This window comes from Sapajus apella, unplaced genomic scaffold, assembly GCF_009761245.1.
Source record: "Sapajus apella isolate SASKATOON/1434 unplaced genomic scaffold, GSC_monkey_1.0 scaffold1, whole genome shotgun sequence".
Taxonomy (NCBI): Eukaryota; Metazoa; Chordata; class Mammalia; order Primates; family Cebidae; genus Sapajus; species Sapajus apella.
In genome coordinates, this window is record NW_022436941.1 from 29,192,240 (window position 1) to 29,210,053 (window position 17,814).

At 37.5% G+C, this 17,814-nt stretch overlaps 1 protein-coding gene across 3 annotated transcripts in view; it reads right to left on the reverse strand.

Moving 5' to 3' along the window:
* Window positions 1–218: 218 nt before the first annotated feature.
* Window positions 219–17,814, reverse strand: part of CAMK4 (calcium/calmodulin dependent protein kinase IV) — a 265,094-nt gene continuing 247,498 nt past the window's right edge. For all 3 annotated transcript variants that reach the window (XM_032274634.1, XM_032274643.1, XM_032274650.1), the window contains 4 exons: window positions 15,862–15,937; window positions 11,469–11,595; window positions 7,061–7,213; window positions 219–5,983 (listed from right to left, as the gene is read on the reverse strand). In XM_032274634.1, the coding sequence (XP_032130525.1) occupies window positions 5,543–5,983; window positions 7,061–7,213; window positions 11,469–11,595; window positions 15,862–15,937 (797 nt within the window). In that variant the 3' untranslated portion in view covers window positions 219–5,542. The remainder of the gene's footprint in view (window positions 5,984–7,060; window positions 7,214–11,468; window positions 11,596–15,861; window positions 15,938–17,814) is intronic.

Below are 17,814 nucleotides of genomic sequence, written 5' to 3' on the forward strand. Positions count from 1 at the left end.
GATGAGCTGAGAACAGCTGTTTAGAATAGTGTGATTTTGCAGTCTTAGCATTGCTGTTTAGGGTTTCAAACTAAATTCTGGGCCACAAATACCCTACATTTCTCCTGTCTGGGACGCTCCCGTCAGGGCTTTAGAGGACAAGCCTGATGGCCACTGGGATGTCCCACTGATCTGGGACATGGGGTAGCAAACCAAGACAGGAAAAGAGCAAGCAATTGGTGGAATTTCATCTTTCTATTATCGATCAATGACAATAAACCAATATTCAAATTGTATCACTTCCGATCAGAGGCTGAGAAGAGGTTTTCTCCCACTTGGCTCATTTGAGCTCAACCAGGTCAGATGCCTGGAGTCTTCTCTAGAACAGTATCTGATTACTTGGTAAGGCTTCCTTTTGCACTGGTGGACCTCTGATCCAGATGACAGGAAAGAGACTGAGTTCTCGTAGTAAGTTAATATCACGCAATCTAATCGTCTTGAATACATCACAGAGCATTTATGAAAGTTGGAATTTTAAACAACCAAACATAAATTAACCAAGTTTGTTACTGCTCTCCAAGAAAAGCATAGACATGGCTAAGCTTTATGAGCTGAGATTATATTATCTGATCTTAGGTAATATCCACAAGGAGTAATAATGACAAAAATTTGCTCTTCATATATTGGTCAAAATATAGAAAGAGGAAATGCTGAACTTGATTACTGTAAATGGCTGGCTGATATCTCTCCAGTGATCTCTCTCCTTTTTTTCTTATTTGCCAAGGAGCCAAAAATTCACCCTGAGTGTTTCAGGGGAATAAAAGGACTTTGAAAAATTTTACAGGAAATTATTAGGTACATTTCTGCTTATCACATGGTTATGAATATATATGTAATACCAATAGTGAAATAACATGTACATAATTTTTTTAATGCAGACACACATAAAAGCAGTGTTCAACCAGTAAATGCTCAGCTACTAGCAATGACCCTGATCAGGAACATATGAATGATGAACATAAGGAAGTTAGAATATGGACTAACAGGCAGTAATTACAAGGAAATTGCAAATCCTTTTACGTAGGTTAATGTCTGGAAATTTTGCACCATCTAAAGTAAATCCAGACAACTAGACTGAATACTTTGCAATGACAAATAAGTGACATAATGGCATTATGATTGATTCTTCTATGTATATCTGTTCATTACATATTGAGTCAAACTTCTTCAAGAAAATGCTAGTACTGATTCACTTTTTTGACCTTTAAAAAAAAAGATTTGCTTTGCAAGAACAATTCTAAAACAAAATAAATGACTTACTAACTTTATCCTTTGCCTTTTCTGGCATTTTCTTTTTCCAACTTGAAATATAACTAGCTGCTTCTTGTGCAATAAAAACTGATTTATGAAACAAAATGGCTCTCTCCAAATCTTCAGCCTGTAGGCAACCCACCATCAGTTACCATACATGTGAAACAGGACATAGGGATTGCTAAACATTCTGAATTACAAAATATGTTTAAAATACTATGAAATTGAGGTCACAGTAAAAATTGTTCCTTTCTTTTTAAGTCTTCCACTAAAAATGACTATAGGATCTTGAAGATTATTCTAAATTCAGTATGTAAAAAATTTTCAAACGTTTTCAGTTAAATCCATGTGTAATGGCAGTGTTGATTAAACTCTTCTAAGGAAATCTAAAAAATGCCAGCTAATGGTCATATTCCCATTTTGAAGATAACTGGCATGATACCACCATCATTATACAATCTTCATCATGCATATTTGGTATGGTTCGGATTTCCAGAAAGACATATTGCCGGTGATACAAGGATGGCATGCAGCATCCAGGCCTCAAAAATCAGATTCTATGTGCAGTCCTTCCTGAATGAAGACACGTGGTTGGCTGACAGTAGATTTTAGTAAGCAAGAATACTAGTGGCATCACGGCAGTACTCAGGAGACTCTAGGCTGTAGTCAAGACTCCAGGACCCATCAGGAATCAGAGGGACTAGTCAGTAAATAATTTAGTAATGCCCAGGAAAGTGTTGTTCTTTGAAGTTATGTTAGGAAACACTTCTCCTCTGAAGCACATGAATGGGCAGGAGTGGTCAATAAGCTTTTACTCAGTGTGTACATTTCTGAAACACTTTTTGGCCTTCCACCGCTCTTCAATGCGAAAACTGAGGCCACTTAAATCTAAGCACAGAACTTCAGGTGCCACTTTGCTTAAAATAAAAAGTACTCTAGACCAGTGCTGTCTAATATGGTAGCCACTAGCTACATGTGTTTATAGAGCACTTGATGTACCAAAGGTATAACATACACTCCTGATTTTGAAAACAGTATAAAAATAAAGAATTCAAAATCTCATTAAATTTTAATATTAACTATATATTGATAGAATAATTTGGATGAATTGGATTAAAAATGCTACAGTTTCATCTATTTTTCTTAAAATGTGACTAATAGAAAATTTTAAATGACATATGTGCTTGCATTATATTTATATTATATTTATATAATGCACTTGTTCTGGACAATAACTTCTACAACCATATTATTCTAATTTTACCTTATTTATGTGTCCTGGGAAAAGTGAAATTACAGTTTAAGAAAAAATACTGGATTCCAATTAGACATTGTTAATGGGGGAAATAATTCAAGACTGTCCTTCATTGTTAAACACACACACACACACACACACACCCTAGTTTTTGCTAAGTATCTGAACTTATCTCAGAATAAAAACCAATAATGTAATGTGATAATTGTTAGGTCTAAAATGTAATTTATTGCTTGTTGAAATTTAATTCTTTTGCTTTGTGACTATATTGCCAATTAGGAGTAATGTTATGAAGTATTTGTTAAATTAAATCTCTATTTGTCTACTGTTATTTAGCAAAGTAATCTTTGAGACAGGCAATACATTCCATTTTAACAAGAAATATAAACATTGGCTGTGCTTTCAAAAACGTTAACATAATTATCCTAACTTAGGATGTATACATATGAAATCTCTGAATAATCTGACTGAAATGACCAACATTTTTTAAAGATTGACTTTTTTCCTGCTAAAACAATGAAATTAGTCACTATATAGTCATTGTCAGAATCTAATCTTTAACATATGAGTCAAAATTTAAAACACATTGATTTTTAGAAAATGTAGTTTATAGGTTAAAAAAGATAGAGGGAATTATCTTCATCTCTTGAATACTCACATCAAGGAATGGTCATATGCACTCATTTAAATGAGTAAATTCTAAAATACACATTGGCCCTGGTATTTGCAACATTGCTTCTATAGTCCATGGGGCCAACCAATGCCATCAGCACTACCCTAGTGTTGGAATAACGTAACAACTGCCCTTGGAACAATATGGCGGCCAGGGGCAGGGAGGAATGATATGTTCTGATCTTTCAGCTAATTGCCACTTTCTAACAAGAATCCCTTCCCTCTCTTTGCTCTTCCAATACATACATACGTGTGTATATGTGCATGGGTATGTGCGTGGGTGCCTGTGTGTATCTGTTGAGTCTCATGGTAAAAAGTACAACAGGAAGTTGATCCTCTTAAATGGAAATCTTAATGCTTAATAAAAAAGGCATTTTTAAAGGTTAAAAGCAGTGAGCCCCTAATAACGGACAACATAAGAATTCTGAGAGGGAATAATTAAAGGAGGAAGGAAGAAAAGAGGGAAGAAGAAAAGTGCTCTTTACTAGATAGTACATATAAAACAAAACAAAACAAAACCTTCTGAGATCAGATGATATGCCTCTTCAGGGGCTCCGTATCAGTGACCTGTCAGATTCCTAAACTATGAAAGATAGGAAGTCCTATTTTGTTTTCTTCCCATGAGAATGGTAGTAAAGGGAGATTTGTGATTGGAAAGAAGAATGTCTACTGAGGTCCAACAAGCTCTAGAAACTGGAGCTTTAATTTCATTTTCTAATTTACTAGTTTTGAGGGAGGACCAACATAATTTAGATCTCTTTTTTTAAATTAGGATTTTTATATGATAGTCATTTTTATTGTCTTTAACTTGGTCTCTGAAAATAATTGTTTTTTAAAATGACTATTTTTAAAATTAAGAAAACCCAACAATGTGATACATAATCTGATATTCATTTCAACTCAAACTAGAAATTGGAGATACTTAGTGCAATATCTATAAAGGGAAAGTGTTCCTATGAAAGTCAAGGAGAAATTATATTTATTCTAGGAAAAATCATAACAAAATATTAGTTCTAATGTTTCAGCCTTTTAAAAGTCTGATTTGAAATCAGTGTTTTTATTTTTGTTTTTGTTTTTTAAGGTAAATAAATGGCATTGTGCTAGATTTCTTGACAGGCACTATCTCAACACTACGTTGTAAAATGTGGATACTTTCATTCTAAGTATGAGAAAAAGACATACTAGCTTTCCATAAATAACTAGTTTATAAGTGATATATGCAGATAACCATCAATTGGATAAAAAAAGAGCTTTGGTAAAGAATAATGTTTTCTTACGCTATTAAAGTCAATAATGAATGATCTTATAATGGAATATTATTCCTACCATTCTGACATTTTGGCACTAACCTGTGGAATACATTCTTCTAAATATTTTCTAAATATTTGAAATTTGGTAATTACAGAGTTTATCCATTAAAATGTTCCTTTCTGTAAAGTTGTATACAGTCATGAGTAAATACAATTTTATATGGAAAATGAAAAGAAATCAATCTTATCTTCAGTCTAAGTGGTCTTACCTTCTTTTCTTCCCTGTTTCTTTATTACACTCTAAGCTTTGTCTATCAGAAAGTCATCTCATTGGAGAGCAGGTGAAGGAAAGAATGAAACTCAGTATGAGTTTGTAAAATACTTCCTTCAGGGTTGTAAAATGGCAGAATCTTAGAAGATTTTGGTTATTATTAATATAGTGTATATAAATAAGAATAAAATAAAGCATTCTCCACATAAGCTTTAGGGACATATGGTTTCATGGCCTTTAAAGGATGCTTCAATTTCTTACTATTGCAAGTGGAATTTTTTTTTTTTTTGCATGTATGTACAACTATCATCTACAAGCATCTCCTTGTAAACAGTCTGAACACATCAATGGTAAAAAGTAAAATGTTGTGAAAGTCATGGAAACATGTCTTACAGCACTACCTAGTATTAGCCAAGCAGTAGTTCAAAGGAATTACTACCTTGTGAAGAAATCCAAAGGACGTAGGATGACTGGGTTTTCAAACCAAAAACAGTTTGCTACTATTCACTTCAAATATGTGCCACTGGTTGCTGAAAATGTATGTTTTTAAGTGTCATGTTGTGTTTACTTGCAAAATTTAACTCATTGGTATTAGGTATCCATTACATGCCATAGAAGACACTATTATTTTCATAAAGCAGTCACATGCATTGAAGTTAGAATTACCAACTGGTATATATGTATTTGTTTTGCACCTCAAAAACAGAATCACTATAGTACATATCATGCTTCCACACCTTCCTTGCTGAAGGACAAAGCACATAAAATGCCGGTGTTTGGCTTCCAGATTTGAAGGAAGCCGGCTTAGTACTCTGGCAGGATCACATCTTGCTGTGGAACTTCAAATCCCACAGCGGAGCTTCCTTGCTCTTCTCTGGGGGCTGCTGCTTCCTCCACAGTCTTCAGCTTCTCCTCTGCCAGGCCCTCCTCTGTGTCAGGGTCATCTACCTTTATCCCATCCTTCACTGCCTTGGGCACCATCCTGGGGGCCTCTTCAGCATTTATATCTTCATCTTTAACTTTCTCTAAAGCCTGTAACTTCATCAGCTCAGCCTGTGCCCCCTTAACTGGGGCTCGAGCCCCATCTTCTTGAATTTTCTCTCCTTCTGGAATAGCTTTGATGTCCTCGTTGCCGTCTTGAATTGGAGAAGGGTCTCGGCTAGCCTTGTGGCTCTCCTGGATGCTACCATGGCTGCTGCTGGCACTTCCCAGCCGGGAAGAGGCCACCACGGCCTTCACCGCTGCCTGATTGGAAACAGAAGGGTGTCAAGTGTTACCTCTGCGTTAACACACCACATCAGGGCTCAACTCCAACTGCGCTTTTAGAGATTCTGTTTCATAGGTTAGTGTTAAAGCTTTCAAAGTACCTTATTCCTAGATTGTTTGCCAAAAGAAAATTTGGAAGATGAACAGTACAACCTCTTTAATCTCAAATTAAATACAAATTAGTGTATTTAATCATCTAGATAACTGAAAGCCTGAGTAAATGCGTTTACCCATGAGTAACCAATTTTTGAAAATTTTAAACTGTGTTTCCCAATGTATTTGCTTTACGGAACACTAGTTCCGTGGGTGTTACTAGTTTTTACCACACGGATGTCATCATGGGTATACAAGAGTTCCGTGATCAAGCTAGCTTGAGAAATCCTAAGTTAAGTCAATATGATGTAATTTGGGGTATTTATAATTAATTTGACCACGGAACCTTTCATATTTATTTAGTCGGTATCAGCCTGTGAGCAATGGCTGCATAGGACCCTAATTCTGACACTCAGCTGTTCTCTGAGATCCTCTACTTACAGAGCTAGTCCGAAACACAGTTATGTAATAGAAAAGCTCCTAATCTGTATTCCATAGGTACTATATAAAAATGACATATTTTGTTAATTTACTATAGCACTTAAATTTTTGATTTTTTCAAGTAATCATCTATCTGTGTTAGTAAATATAGTTTCAAAAATTGTCTCCCAAGTTTTTCATATTCCAAAAGAAAACAACTTTCTAAATAAATATCAGTTTTTCCTGAACAATGCCATTTAAGCAGTACACTTTAGTTAGATGGGAAGCAGCAATAATATATTTGGTATGTAAATATCAACTTATAACAAATTTCCCTTTATTAATAATGAATTCCTTATGAGAGGATAAGAAAACTGTAAGTAGCTTTGTGTCAGCAATATTGGAATTTCAAAGCAGGATTTTTTCTGGTGCCTTAAAAAAATAAATAACAGTATTAGATGAAGAATAGTAGAACTATCATTGATAGATCAAGATAAGAGACACTTTTTTTAAAAAAACAAAACAAAACATATGCCATCTTACCTTAAGCTTACGCCGAGCATTGAATTCTTGGAGCTTCTTTTGAGCAGTATCCATGTGTACAAAATTGGCTGCTTTACCTGTGACCCATGGATGCTGGAGAGCTTGAAAGGTAGTCAGCCGTTTCTTTGGATCCAAAACAATTAATTTTCTGACCTGAAATAATAAAGAACCATGAACTTAAGGGAGGTTTTTAGGTGACCTGGGCTTGCCCTCAGCTTACAAACTTCCCAGTCTTACTCTATTTCACAGCAGTACCACTAAACATATGTTGGAAAAATTGTTTAAGTCCTCAGGGGTCACTGTGGATAGGAATGGCTTGAGGTAGCAGTAGCTGAGGGACTGTGAAAAGACGGGGGCATGTACCACCTGAGACCCCCAAACTGACAGGCAGCTGTCCAACGGAAGTCAAGAAACAGCTCCTCACTTGCCTGTAGACTGGAAGTTCTTTGAAGGCAGAACCAGCAAAATAATTCTGGGCTGCAATTCACAACCACCTAGAATTCAGAACTTAAAATACATTTCAACGGTAACAGAATGAAATCATTCATGCATCACCATTCTTTCTGTGGCAATTCAATGACAAACAAAAGGGAGAATATCCCAGCACTTACAGAATACTACCTTATGTTTCTATCTTGGGGTTCACAGCTCTTTCTAACCCCTTGAGGGTACATGAAGGACTAAGCCCAGAGTTTAAAAATCATTTTATAATCAAAGAAGTCCGTGGTTTGAGGGCATGATTTGCATAAAGAATGGAATCCAATCATTGGCAGCCCATTCCTGGAGGATTACTACTGCTTGGGCAGTCAATAAATTCCCAGGAAGGTCAACAAATAAAATAATCCACAGTTCTGAGCTTGGTAGGGGTGACCTGATATGAGGTAGAGAACTACTGGGATTCAGGAAGCATGTTCAAGCCCTGGTTTACGCTGCTCACCACTTTTGTGACCCTAGACACAGACATAATACATGAATTACCTATGGATACCTCCTCAGGCCCTTTCCTTACAAATCTTATTTCCACTTTAATTCCTTTGTAAATGCTTCTTAGATGAATATAAAACGTTTTAAAAACTCATGTAATCCTTTTAGTAGCCTTCCCATTCGGAACTAATAGTGCCAGTTCATAAATGTGGGAAGCAGGGAAACTCATTTAGTGACTTGCCTAAGGTCAAACAGTGTGGAATTGACGGAGCCTGTATTTAAACTCAGGTCTGTGTATGCCAGAGCACATCTTGTGGCCACTACGCCATGATGTCTCCAAGGTGGTCAATCTCTCTGTACTTCGGCCTGCTCATGTGTAAAATAAGAAGCTTTGAATGAGTGTAGGTCTCAGGTCTTTTCTAACTCTCATTTACCTAAGGATATGTGAACACAGGTGAAGGAAATTAGGTAGCAAATCAAATGAGGAATAAATACTATCTGGTTCTCTTGACACTTCCCTTCTACAAAAGAATTTCTGTTTTGGCTAGATTTGCAGAAGGCAGAGACATGAGGCTATTTAGGCTTAAAATCGAAGAGGACATGGAGGAAGGCAGGATGGTTAAGAGAAAGCAAGCATGGTGGTAAATAAAAATCTGATAGTACTCAGAGCTATCATCCCTTGAACATGTCTACCAATAATTTTATGTAAATGGGATCTAATCCTTACAACATTTTTGACAATTAGGTATTTTCCTCTTATTTTTCAAACATATTTATCCTCTCCCTTGCCATTACGATCTTCGTTATGAAAATGCAAATAATTTATTGAAAGTCAATGTACACCAAAAATTTATATACACCATTGTTAATGTTTACATTTGAAGATACTGGTAACAATCCTAACTGAATCGTTAGGAAACTTTCTGAAGGTTAGAATCACACTCAAAGCCTCGCCATTACCCTGCAGTACCGCTTACATCCAATTCCCCAACTCCTCAGAGTTTAGTCTCTGTCAATGACACAACAGATGTGGGTTTTGCTAGTAAGTATGCATTTATGGAGCTCAAGGGTTCTTCCAGTTCTGAAGTTTTACACGATGATAAACTAACATGGGATCTAGCTGAATGAAGGAATATCAAAGCTAACCCTCTTAGTCACTTAATGTTTATTAATGGTGAAAAGAAATAGAAGGAGGCTAAATAAGAGAACTATTTTAAGTTAGTTGATACTAGCTTAAAACTTAACATATATTATGTTCCTTAATTCTCACAACAACCTAGAGATAGGTACAATTATCATTCTAGATGAGAAAACTAAAGCATAGGGGGCTTAGATCATAAGCCCAAGGTTACACTTCCAGGACATGACAAAGGGGGCATTTAAAGGGGGCATCCAGCTGTGTCAGACTCTAAAACTTCATGGTGTATTTCTGGATCCACTGCTTCATCCAATAAACATTCATTGAGCCTGTACTGTATGCCCATGTGGTTCTAAGGTCTGGGTATACATGCTGTGTTCTGCCACAGAGCTCAAAATCTAACTAGGGAGGACCATTAAACATATACGTGATGACTATTATGAACTGGGGGGTGCAGGAGGTAAAGGACGATTTTGGCAGAAGGAACCAGCTGTAGGAGAGAGGGACTGAAGGAGAAGGCAGACCAAGCTTCCCAAGGGATGTCTAGTGGTAGCTGCGGCTTGACAGTAAGAGTTACCCAGGGGTGTGTGTGCTCATGCGTGTGTTTGTGCACGTGTGTAATGGAGGACAAGGTAGGGAGGAAGAACGAGAGAACATTACAGAGCAGAAGAAAGAGTCATGGCAACATTCTGAGCTATGCTGATGAGAAAGTGCAAGTGTGCTACACTAGAGTGAAGAGTGATCAAAGAGAGATGCGAAGTGAGTGATGGCACAGGGGAGAGTGACAGGCCCCAGTCCAGGCAGTGTCATGTAGATCTTGTTATGGGTTTTGGATTTTATCCTAAGATTCTTAAAGCAGGAGAAGGACACGATGTAATTTATTTATAAGACCATCCCTCTGGATCCTGTGCAGACTGTATTTGAGAAAGGCATGAGAAGAGGAAAGGAGTCCACATAGGAGGTTGGAGCAGTGGTCCAGGGGGAGAGAACTGGATGGATTCAAGGGATGTTTGGGAGCAAGGGGTATGACTCGAGGAAGGAGTTCCAATGACATATCTACATATCGCCCATCACACACACTGACTTTCTCTTCCCAGTCATATTGGAAAAGCCATAAGCTTTATCTGTTCCATGAAGGAACACAGAGGATAAGGAAGAAATGCTTGAAGAAAAAAGAGCACTGGAAAGGGAGTCTGGGCAACTGGATCAGCTCTAATAATGTCTTTCTGCTGGGAAGCTATGTGACCTTGGCAGTCATTTCACCGTCTGGCCTTTAGCATTCTCATCTTTAAAATGAGAGGAGGACTAGATGCCTCCTAAGACCTCGTGGACATCTAACCTTCTATGATTCAAAAGTCAGCTTTTGATTATGTCTGTGTGATTTTTCTCTAGTGGATCGATGATAAATGTTTCAATCTCAAGCTAGGATCCTCTTGATTTTATAAGAGGTGAATGACCTCCCCAGAAGGTATGCATTTCCTAAATGCAAACAAATATCAATATTAACTTAAGTGAGAAGTAATATAAAAACAAACGAAATGAACTATTAACACAGTGGAACATTTTTATAATGCCAGTAATACATAATGGGACTTATGTTACTACCAGGATATTTTAATAACTTTGAACGAAATTTCAGGAAGCAATATTGTTTTAGTTGAAGTATATCTAGGCTGGATGCAGTGGCTCACATGTGTAATCCCAGCTCTTTGGAAGGCCAAAGTGGGAGGACTGTCTGAGGGCAGGAGTTTGAGACCAGCCTGGGCAACATATCAATACTCCATATTTACAAAACAATTTTTAAAATTAGCTGGGTATGGTGGCATGCACCTGTGTCCCAGCTACTCAGGGGGTTAAGGTGGGAGGATTGCTTAAGCCCAGGAGTTGGAAGCTACAGTGAGCCATGATGATGCTACTGCACTCCAGCCTGGGTGACAAAGTGAGATCCTGTCTCAAAAAATAAAAAAATAAAGAAATGAGGTATATCTAAATTCTAGGCACTTGCAAGCCATGTTAAAACAGAATTCTTCGTGTAAACTGTGTTAGAATTCACCCAGCACAGCTTTCTTCATAAGCAAGGTGTTTTATACTGATTAGGTAGTAAAAGCTCATTAATCCTGTAGTAATTGTAGTTTATGATAATTCAGCTAGTGATGAGCCAAAAACATATCTAGTTTTTATTTCCTAAGGAAAATATATTAATGAACTCATTTTATTAAAAATACTTTAAAATTGAAAGGACATATGATATTAACAAGAGCAAAATTTTAAAAAATTGTACTGCCCATTGATTAGTTAAAAATCAATTTATTTCATTTTGTTTCATTTTGGTTTGGTTACACTTACCAAGTCCTTGGCATTTAGAGATACTTCATCCCACCAGGGGGAGATAAAGTAATATTCACAATTCAGAATTCTCCTGAACATGAACTGATCACCTCGTTCATCATAGAATGGTTCAAATCCACAAAGTCTAGAGGAACAAAATATAGAGAATAAAATGTCTTTGAAAGCTCAAGTATATTTCATCAAATTTCTGTAGGAATTCAAGACTGTTCTTTTCCACAGCTTCCAGCTATGGAAGTACCTCTACTTAGCACAAGTATGTAACTGCCTTATTACAATTCACTATTGATAGTGTAAACACACAATCAAGGCCTCAGGAAGTAGGAATTAATATAAAACCAACTTAGGATTTCTACAAAAAGCTATAATAATAATAATTACACAGAAGAACAAGAATAATAATAGCTAACATGATAGACATTATGCTAAAGCCTTTCCATGGATCTTTTGACAGGTATTGAGAAGACAGACAGACAGGCAGACAGAGATTGATTAGACTTCCAATTTAGTAGAAAAGGGAAGAGCTGGGATTTTTGAGAGTAAAGAAATCAAAAGGTGGAAAGAAGAAAATTTTCATTTATTTTTATTCTGCTCTATTCTATGAAATCTCCCATAGAAATGAAGAAAGCTTTATGATATTTCCATTCCATTCCTGTTTGGATTTCAGAAAGAACAAAGACAGGAGCTGAAACTGTTGTCAGGGAATGGCCTTACAAGGTGTGTAATATTAACATAGTCACCAGATGCAGTCAAAGAAATGAGCAGTCTCAATTTACCTCATTCTTTGTATCATTTTCTTCTACTGAGTCAGCTTAAAAATGAATGGGAAACGTGGGATAAAAGGGACAGAGAACTATCTTGGGCATCTTAACAAGAGAGAAAGGAAAAGTGAGCCTCCAGTGTTTATAGATGGGTGGAAGTTCTAAAATTGGTAGGGACTGGGAAAGAGGGAACTGCTTAAAAAATCCCATGCCAGGGCACGTGTTGCTTGTGTTCCATTAGAAAAACAAATGAGGGTGGGAGGGAGGATGAATAAAAGACATTTTCCCGAAGGCTTCCCTCAAGCTGGCCAGGTTGGTACATAGCATGAAAAATTAAAGTGCATCCTAATATGATGAGTTTTTAGAAAGAAGCAGTTTCTTATCACAGAACGTCCCACTGGGAGAATCTTTTGTCTCTTCCAGATACTCTGTAGCCAGAGAGAAAAATGTAAGGCTTGACAGTGCTGAGGCCTGGGCCAATGCATTCTCCCTTTCCCTACTGAGCAGTTTGCACAGAGAATCCCACTCCCGACCTGCCTGTGGAAGAGCAGCCTAAGGTGAGACGGGGCACATGTACTCACCTGGACAAGGAGAGAGTCTGGCCTTGCCTGCCTTGCCTGCCCTGCCCTGCTCTCCACAACACTAGAAACCTATGGCCTGTTGCAGTTAGTCATGGAGAAATGAGCCAGCTTTCTAGACTTAGTTTAGGAGGTCCCTTATATTTCCCCTTCTGAAAATGTAGAGACAAAAATGACCCCTCAAGAGTTACAGTGCTCAACTGCCTTTTCTTTCATTTCAATATGATTTGTGACCTTGTGCCTGGGTGACAGAGGTCAAAGGCACCAATTTAAAGCCTTAGGGCTGAACCGTAGTGTTGAAAGCTGAAGGAGAGTGTTTGAATCTCTGATGTGATCTGATTTCTGATGAGATCATAAGGCCCAATCCTGCAGCTTTTGTCTGTAGGGGCAGAAGGTTTAGGTATAAAGTAAAGATACCAGAATTCCTGGGAGAAAAATTAGAATGGCCTTCATTTTCAGCCTAATGTCATTCTTAGAAATAGCAAGGCCATACCAACATCCTGGTGGTGACAAGCTAGAACTCTGAAGAAGGAAAGAGTGAAGTTAAAATGCAACAGTAGCCACAAGAAGAGGGGTAAGAGTGAACAGCGTTCTTTATATGGATAGTAAGAATCAAATGTCTATTCATGGCTTTATTGAAAAATGAGCCCCAGAGTTTATGTACATACAGATAAGTATCGGTAAAACAAATGCCTCAACATTTGGAAGACAGAAGGAAGCATCTGACTGAAGCTTATAATGTAGCTTCATTGTAAGATTTCCTTTCCCAGGAAGCATTAACAAAATGTATCCTTAGTTCTAATCCTTCATTTGGTTACTTCTGTACTCTGTCTCCATGCCCCTCTGGTAAAATGAGTGAGATGTTAGAGGTCATAGTCTCAGGTGCCCAGCAGGCCACTGAGTGTACATTAAACCAATCTCATAAAGGAGATCCAGGGATCCAGTGACACAACCCACTAGATAAAATGTACCAGTCGACCTTGCCAGTGGACTTCACCAATTATTAATGAACCACAGAGTAAATAAAACATCCTCAGGCTTAGGGGCTGATAGAAGTTCGTTGAGAACTAAAGAATATTAGTTGTAAGCAGCACTGTTATTTTCACTTTGGAGGCTACCACTCTTACTTTCAACTAAACCTGCTAGTTAATTGCCTTAAGTGTATAAAGATAAAAGAAATATATAAAATAGTTTGTATAATTTGGTAATGAACTAGGGGATAGTACAGATTCTTAGAACTATCTTCAGGGTTACACTAACATATTTCTCAAATAATTACATTTTTCCCTTCATTTTTCCCATGTCAGTGATACCATGAAGTTTTATGCATTCCATATATTCCAATTTTTCTGGGTAAATGTAACTTAATTTCCTACTTCCATCTCTCCAAGTTTGTTTACATCATTAATACTTAATGCCTCCCAGTACATTTCAACAATGTACAAGTGTCAGTATATAGGTACATAAATTGGGTATATTTATAGTTTATGAGCAAACCTAAATTTTGGGGGCAACTACAGGATTCTCTACCTCTCTAAATTTCTCTCAAGCTTTTCTAAAGATACAAGGAATTGAACACTGAAAATATCTTTTTGTATTACATATTAGTAAGTGGCTATTTTATCAGGTGCTTGTTTAACCTTTTTGTCTTGGCTGTCAGCCAATGTGTATGAGGTGAACTTAAGAGTTTGCTAACGTGCTTGTGGGCGGCGCGGGGTGGCGCGTGGGGCCCTCCCACGGTTAGCCCATTCCTAGTCCATGTCACCTGGACACTGAATTTTTTAAGATCATTATTAAGTTAAAAACAAATTTAATAAAAAGCTTTCTGCTATGGACTGAATTGTATTCCCCCATCACCCACAAATCCATATGTTGAAGCCCTAGCTCCCAATGTGATAGCATCTGGAGATGAAGCCCTTGGGAGGCAATCAGGTTTAGAGGAGGTCATGAGAGTGGGGCCTTCCTCATGGTATTAGTCCCCTCATAAGAAGAGACTCCACAGAGCTTGCTCTCTCTTTCTCCCCGCCATGTGAGGGCACCGTGAAAGGGTGGCCATCCGCAAGTCAGGAGAGGGCCCTCAGCAGAAGCTGACTGTGCTGAAACTCTGATCTTGGACTTCCAGGCCTCAAAACTGTGAGAAAATAATTTTCTGTTATTTAAGCCACTCAGTCTATATATTTTGTTATGTCAGCCCAGGCAGGCTAATATACTTACTTTCAAACCCTTTGAAATTTCTCTATAAATTTGAATATTATGCATTCCAACACTAACTTTATAGCACTCTAAATGGCAACAACATCTCCTTGTTTTGAATTAAACTCTTGAACACATCAATATCTTATTTTTTGGTTGTTCTACAGTAATCTTCCTTCTCATATGCTCTTCTAATTGATTGATTTTCTTCATCGCCACTTGCAGTTTCACCATTTCTTTGGCAAATTCCCTGAAACTCCTTATTTCTTATTAGACAGGAGCTCAGGAATGGAGTTAGGGATACCAGAGATTGAAATGTTTTGCTCATTTTTTTTCTCCCAGAGAAATTTGTGTAGGGTGTTAAATTTAAGACCCTTGAAACTAACAGAAATAGTAAACAAAATTGATAGCTAAAACACATTTAAAATATTCCTGATAAGAAATATACCAGTTTGGAATTGCTTAAGAAATTAAATAGCCAGTTGCCCTTTTAAAAGGACTCAGTCTAATTATTTTAGATGAGATGCAAATAAGTAAAATAAAAGCAAGTTTACACAGGTGATTTTGGGCTCATAGTCATTACTACTGTCAAGTAATGAATTGTTCCCTAAATCTGCTGTACATTGCATAGCAGATAAAGACATGGAAAAACCCTGGACAAGAATTCTGTCTCAGGAAAATTACAAAATAAAAAGCAATGTTCATTTTCAGGAAATTCTATCACTAAATGCGTTTTATATGTAACAGAAAATCACAAAAAGGCAAAAAGTAATCTTTAGGGTTTTTATGACAATTAGAGACACCTAGAAAATGTCACAGAAAGGTAAATAGTTTACATAAAAATTGCTTTTCTTCACTTACAAGATGTAGGTGATTATTCCTACAGACCACATGTCCACCTCAGGTCCATAGGCACAACCTCTAAGAATTTCAGGTGCTGCAGAAAAAGTGAAAATTGTGTTAAGTTGGAGCTTACAGTCAACGTTTGTATTTTAATATCAAGCAATGGGGAAGAAATGAATTCATCAAAAAAAGTTTCTGAACAGTTTCACAACCAATCTTCTTTCCCCAAACTACAGTATGAAGCTATAAATACTTATGTCTATTTTAGTGAGAGAAATGATAGTCTATCTGTGTTTGAGATGCATAAAACAACACTATTAAGTTTAATATTCCATGTCAGAAGATCATGAAACTGCTCAAATCAAGTAGATAGAGCTATATCTCTGCTACAAAAGACCCAGTACTTCAGAGGGAGCTTTGTACATAGAAATGAAAGTTAAGGGTAACAAGGGAGAAAAAACTCACAATTATGCTCCTTGAGATCTAGACCTGCTGGGAGCAGGGTGTTTCAGTGAGTGTGTGGGTCTGACAGTGCAGGGTGGGAACCAGGGCAGATGGTGAAGAGGGTTGACAAGTATCTAGTTGGGAAGGTTGCAGCAGGGACTAGGAGATGCCCTGGTACACGTCCTGGCATTGAGAGATGCATGTAGGTCTTCAGGGAGCAGCTGATCCCAGTCAGCTTGAGGGCATGAACTGAGAAAGGGGAACTTATCTGTGCACAGTGAGTAGGCTTGTATTAGTTCTGTCCACTGTTGTGAAAAAGAAAGGCTTTCTCAGCCATAAAATAATCCTGGAGTGGAGAATAGCAGTATCTTTTACATTTTTATTACCTTGGATTAGTAAAAATGGGTAATTAACTGGATCCAGGCAATTTTCCTGAGTGTTAAGGGTGTTATTTGTTTGCCCAATTAACAACAGAAGAAAAGGGGAAGTGAGAGCCCTACCATCTATGGAGAAATAGAGCTCAGGCCTATTGTCCAGAGTGGCCTTTCTTGATTTTTAACAGAAGTGCGGTAGGTGCTAGGAGTGTTTTCAAAGAAAGAGCTTTTTGATTAATGCTGAAGGCTGCTTGAGGAAGACCTTGGGGATGAGGATACCATATCATTCTCTGGATGGGGGTTGGAATGCACGTAAACAGGATTCTCTGTCTATGCAGGCTGCAAATGTCACATTCAGTGTTGATTGCCAAAGTGAGCTCTGGGGCTGGGTGCGGTGGCTCACAACGGTAATCCTAGCACTTTGGGAGGCTGAGGCAGGTGGATCACTTGTGGTAGAGAGTTCAAGACCAGCCTGGCCAACATAGTAAAACCCTGTTTCTACTAAAAATACAAAAAAATTAGCTGGACATGGTGGTGGGTGCCTGCAATCCCAGCTACTCAAGAGGCTGAGGCATAGCTTGAACCCGGGAGAGTGAGACTCCATCTCAAAAAAAAAGAAAGAAAAGAAAAGAAAAAAGTGAGCTCTGGAAAGAGGCTATCCTCATGGGACTCTCTGGATTTATCATACAGGAATGAATAATGTGGATGTTTCACTGACCTCATCCCATACTAGCCCTTAACTCTCATCATGCTCCAATTACGATTTTCTTTTCCCTGTGGAAACTGTGTTACATAACATATGAGGAGTCTTCAAAAAGTTCATGGAAAATGCATATGATAAAAATTTATGCATGAATCTCACAATTTTTTATACCAAAATAAACTTTCACTAACTTGTCATAACATGTCCGAATAGGATCTAGTCTGAGACACTAAAAAGACTGAGACTTCAGTTTGAAAAGAGCTTCTATCTGAGCAACATGAATTCTGCTAAAACTGAAGCAAGAACAAACATCAAACTTGTGGTAAAGCTTGGGTGGAAGAATGGCAAAAACATTGAGCTTTATAAAAGTTTGTGGGGACAATGTTCTAAAGAAATTAACAGTATACAAGTGAATAACTCATTTTAAGAAGGGACAAGACAATGTTGAAG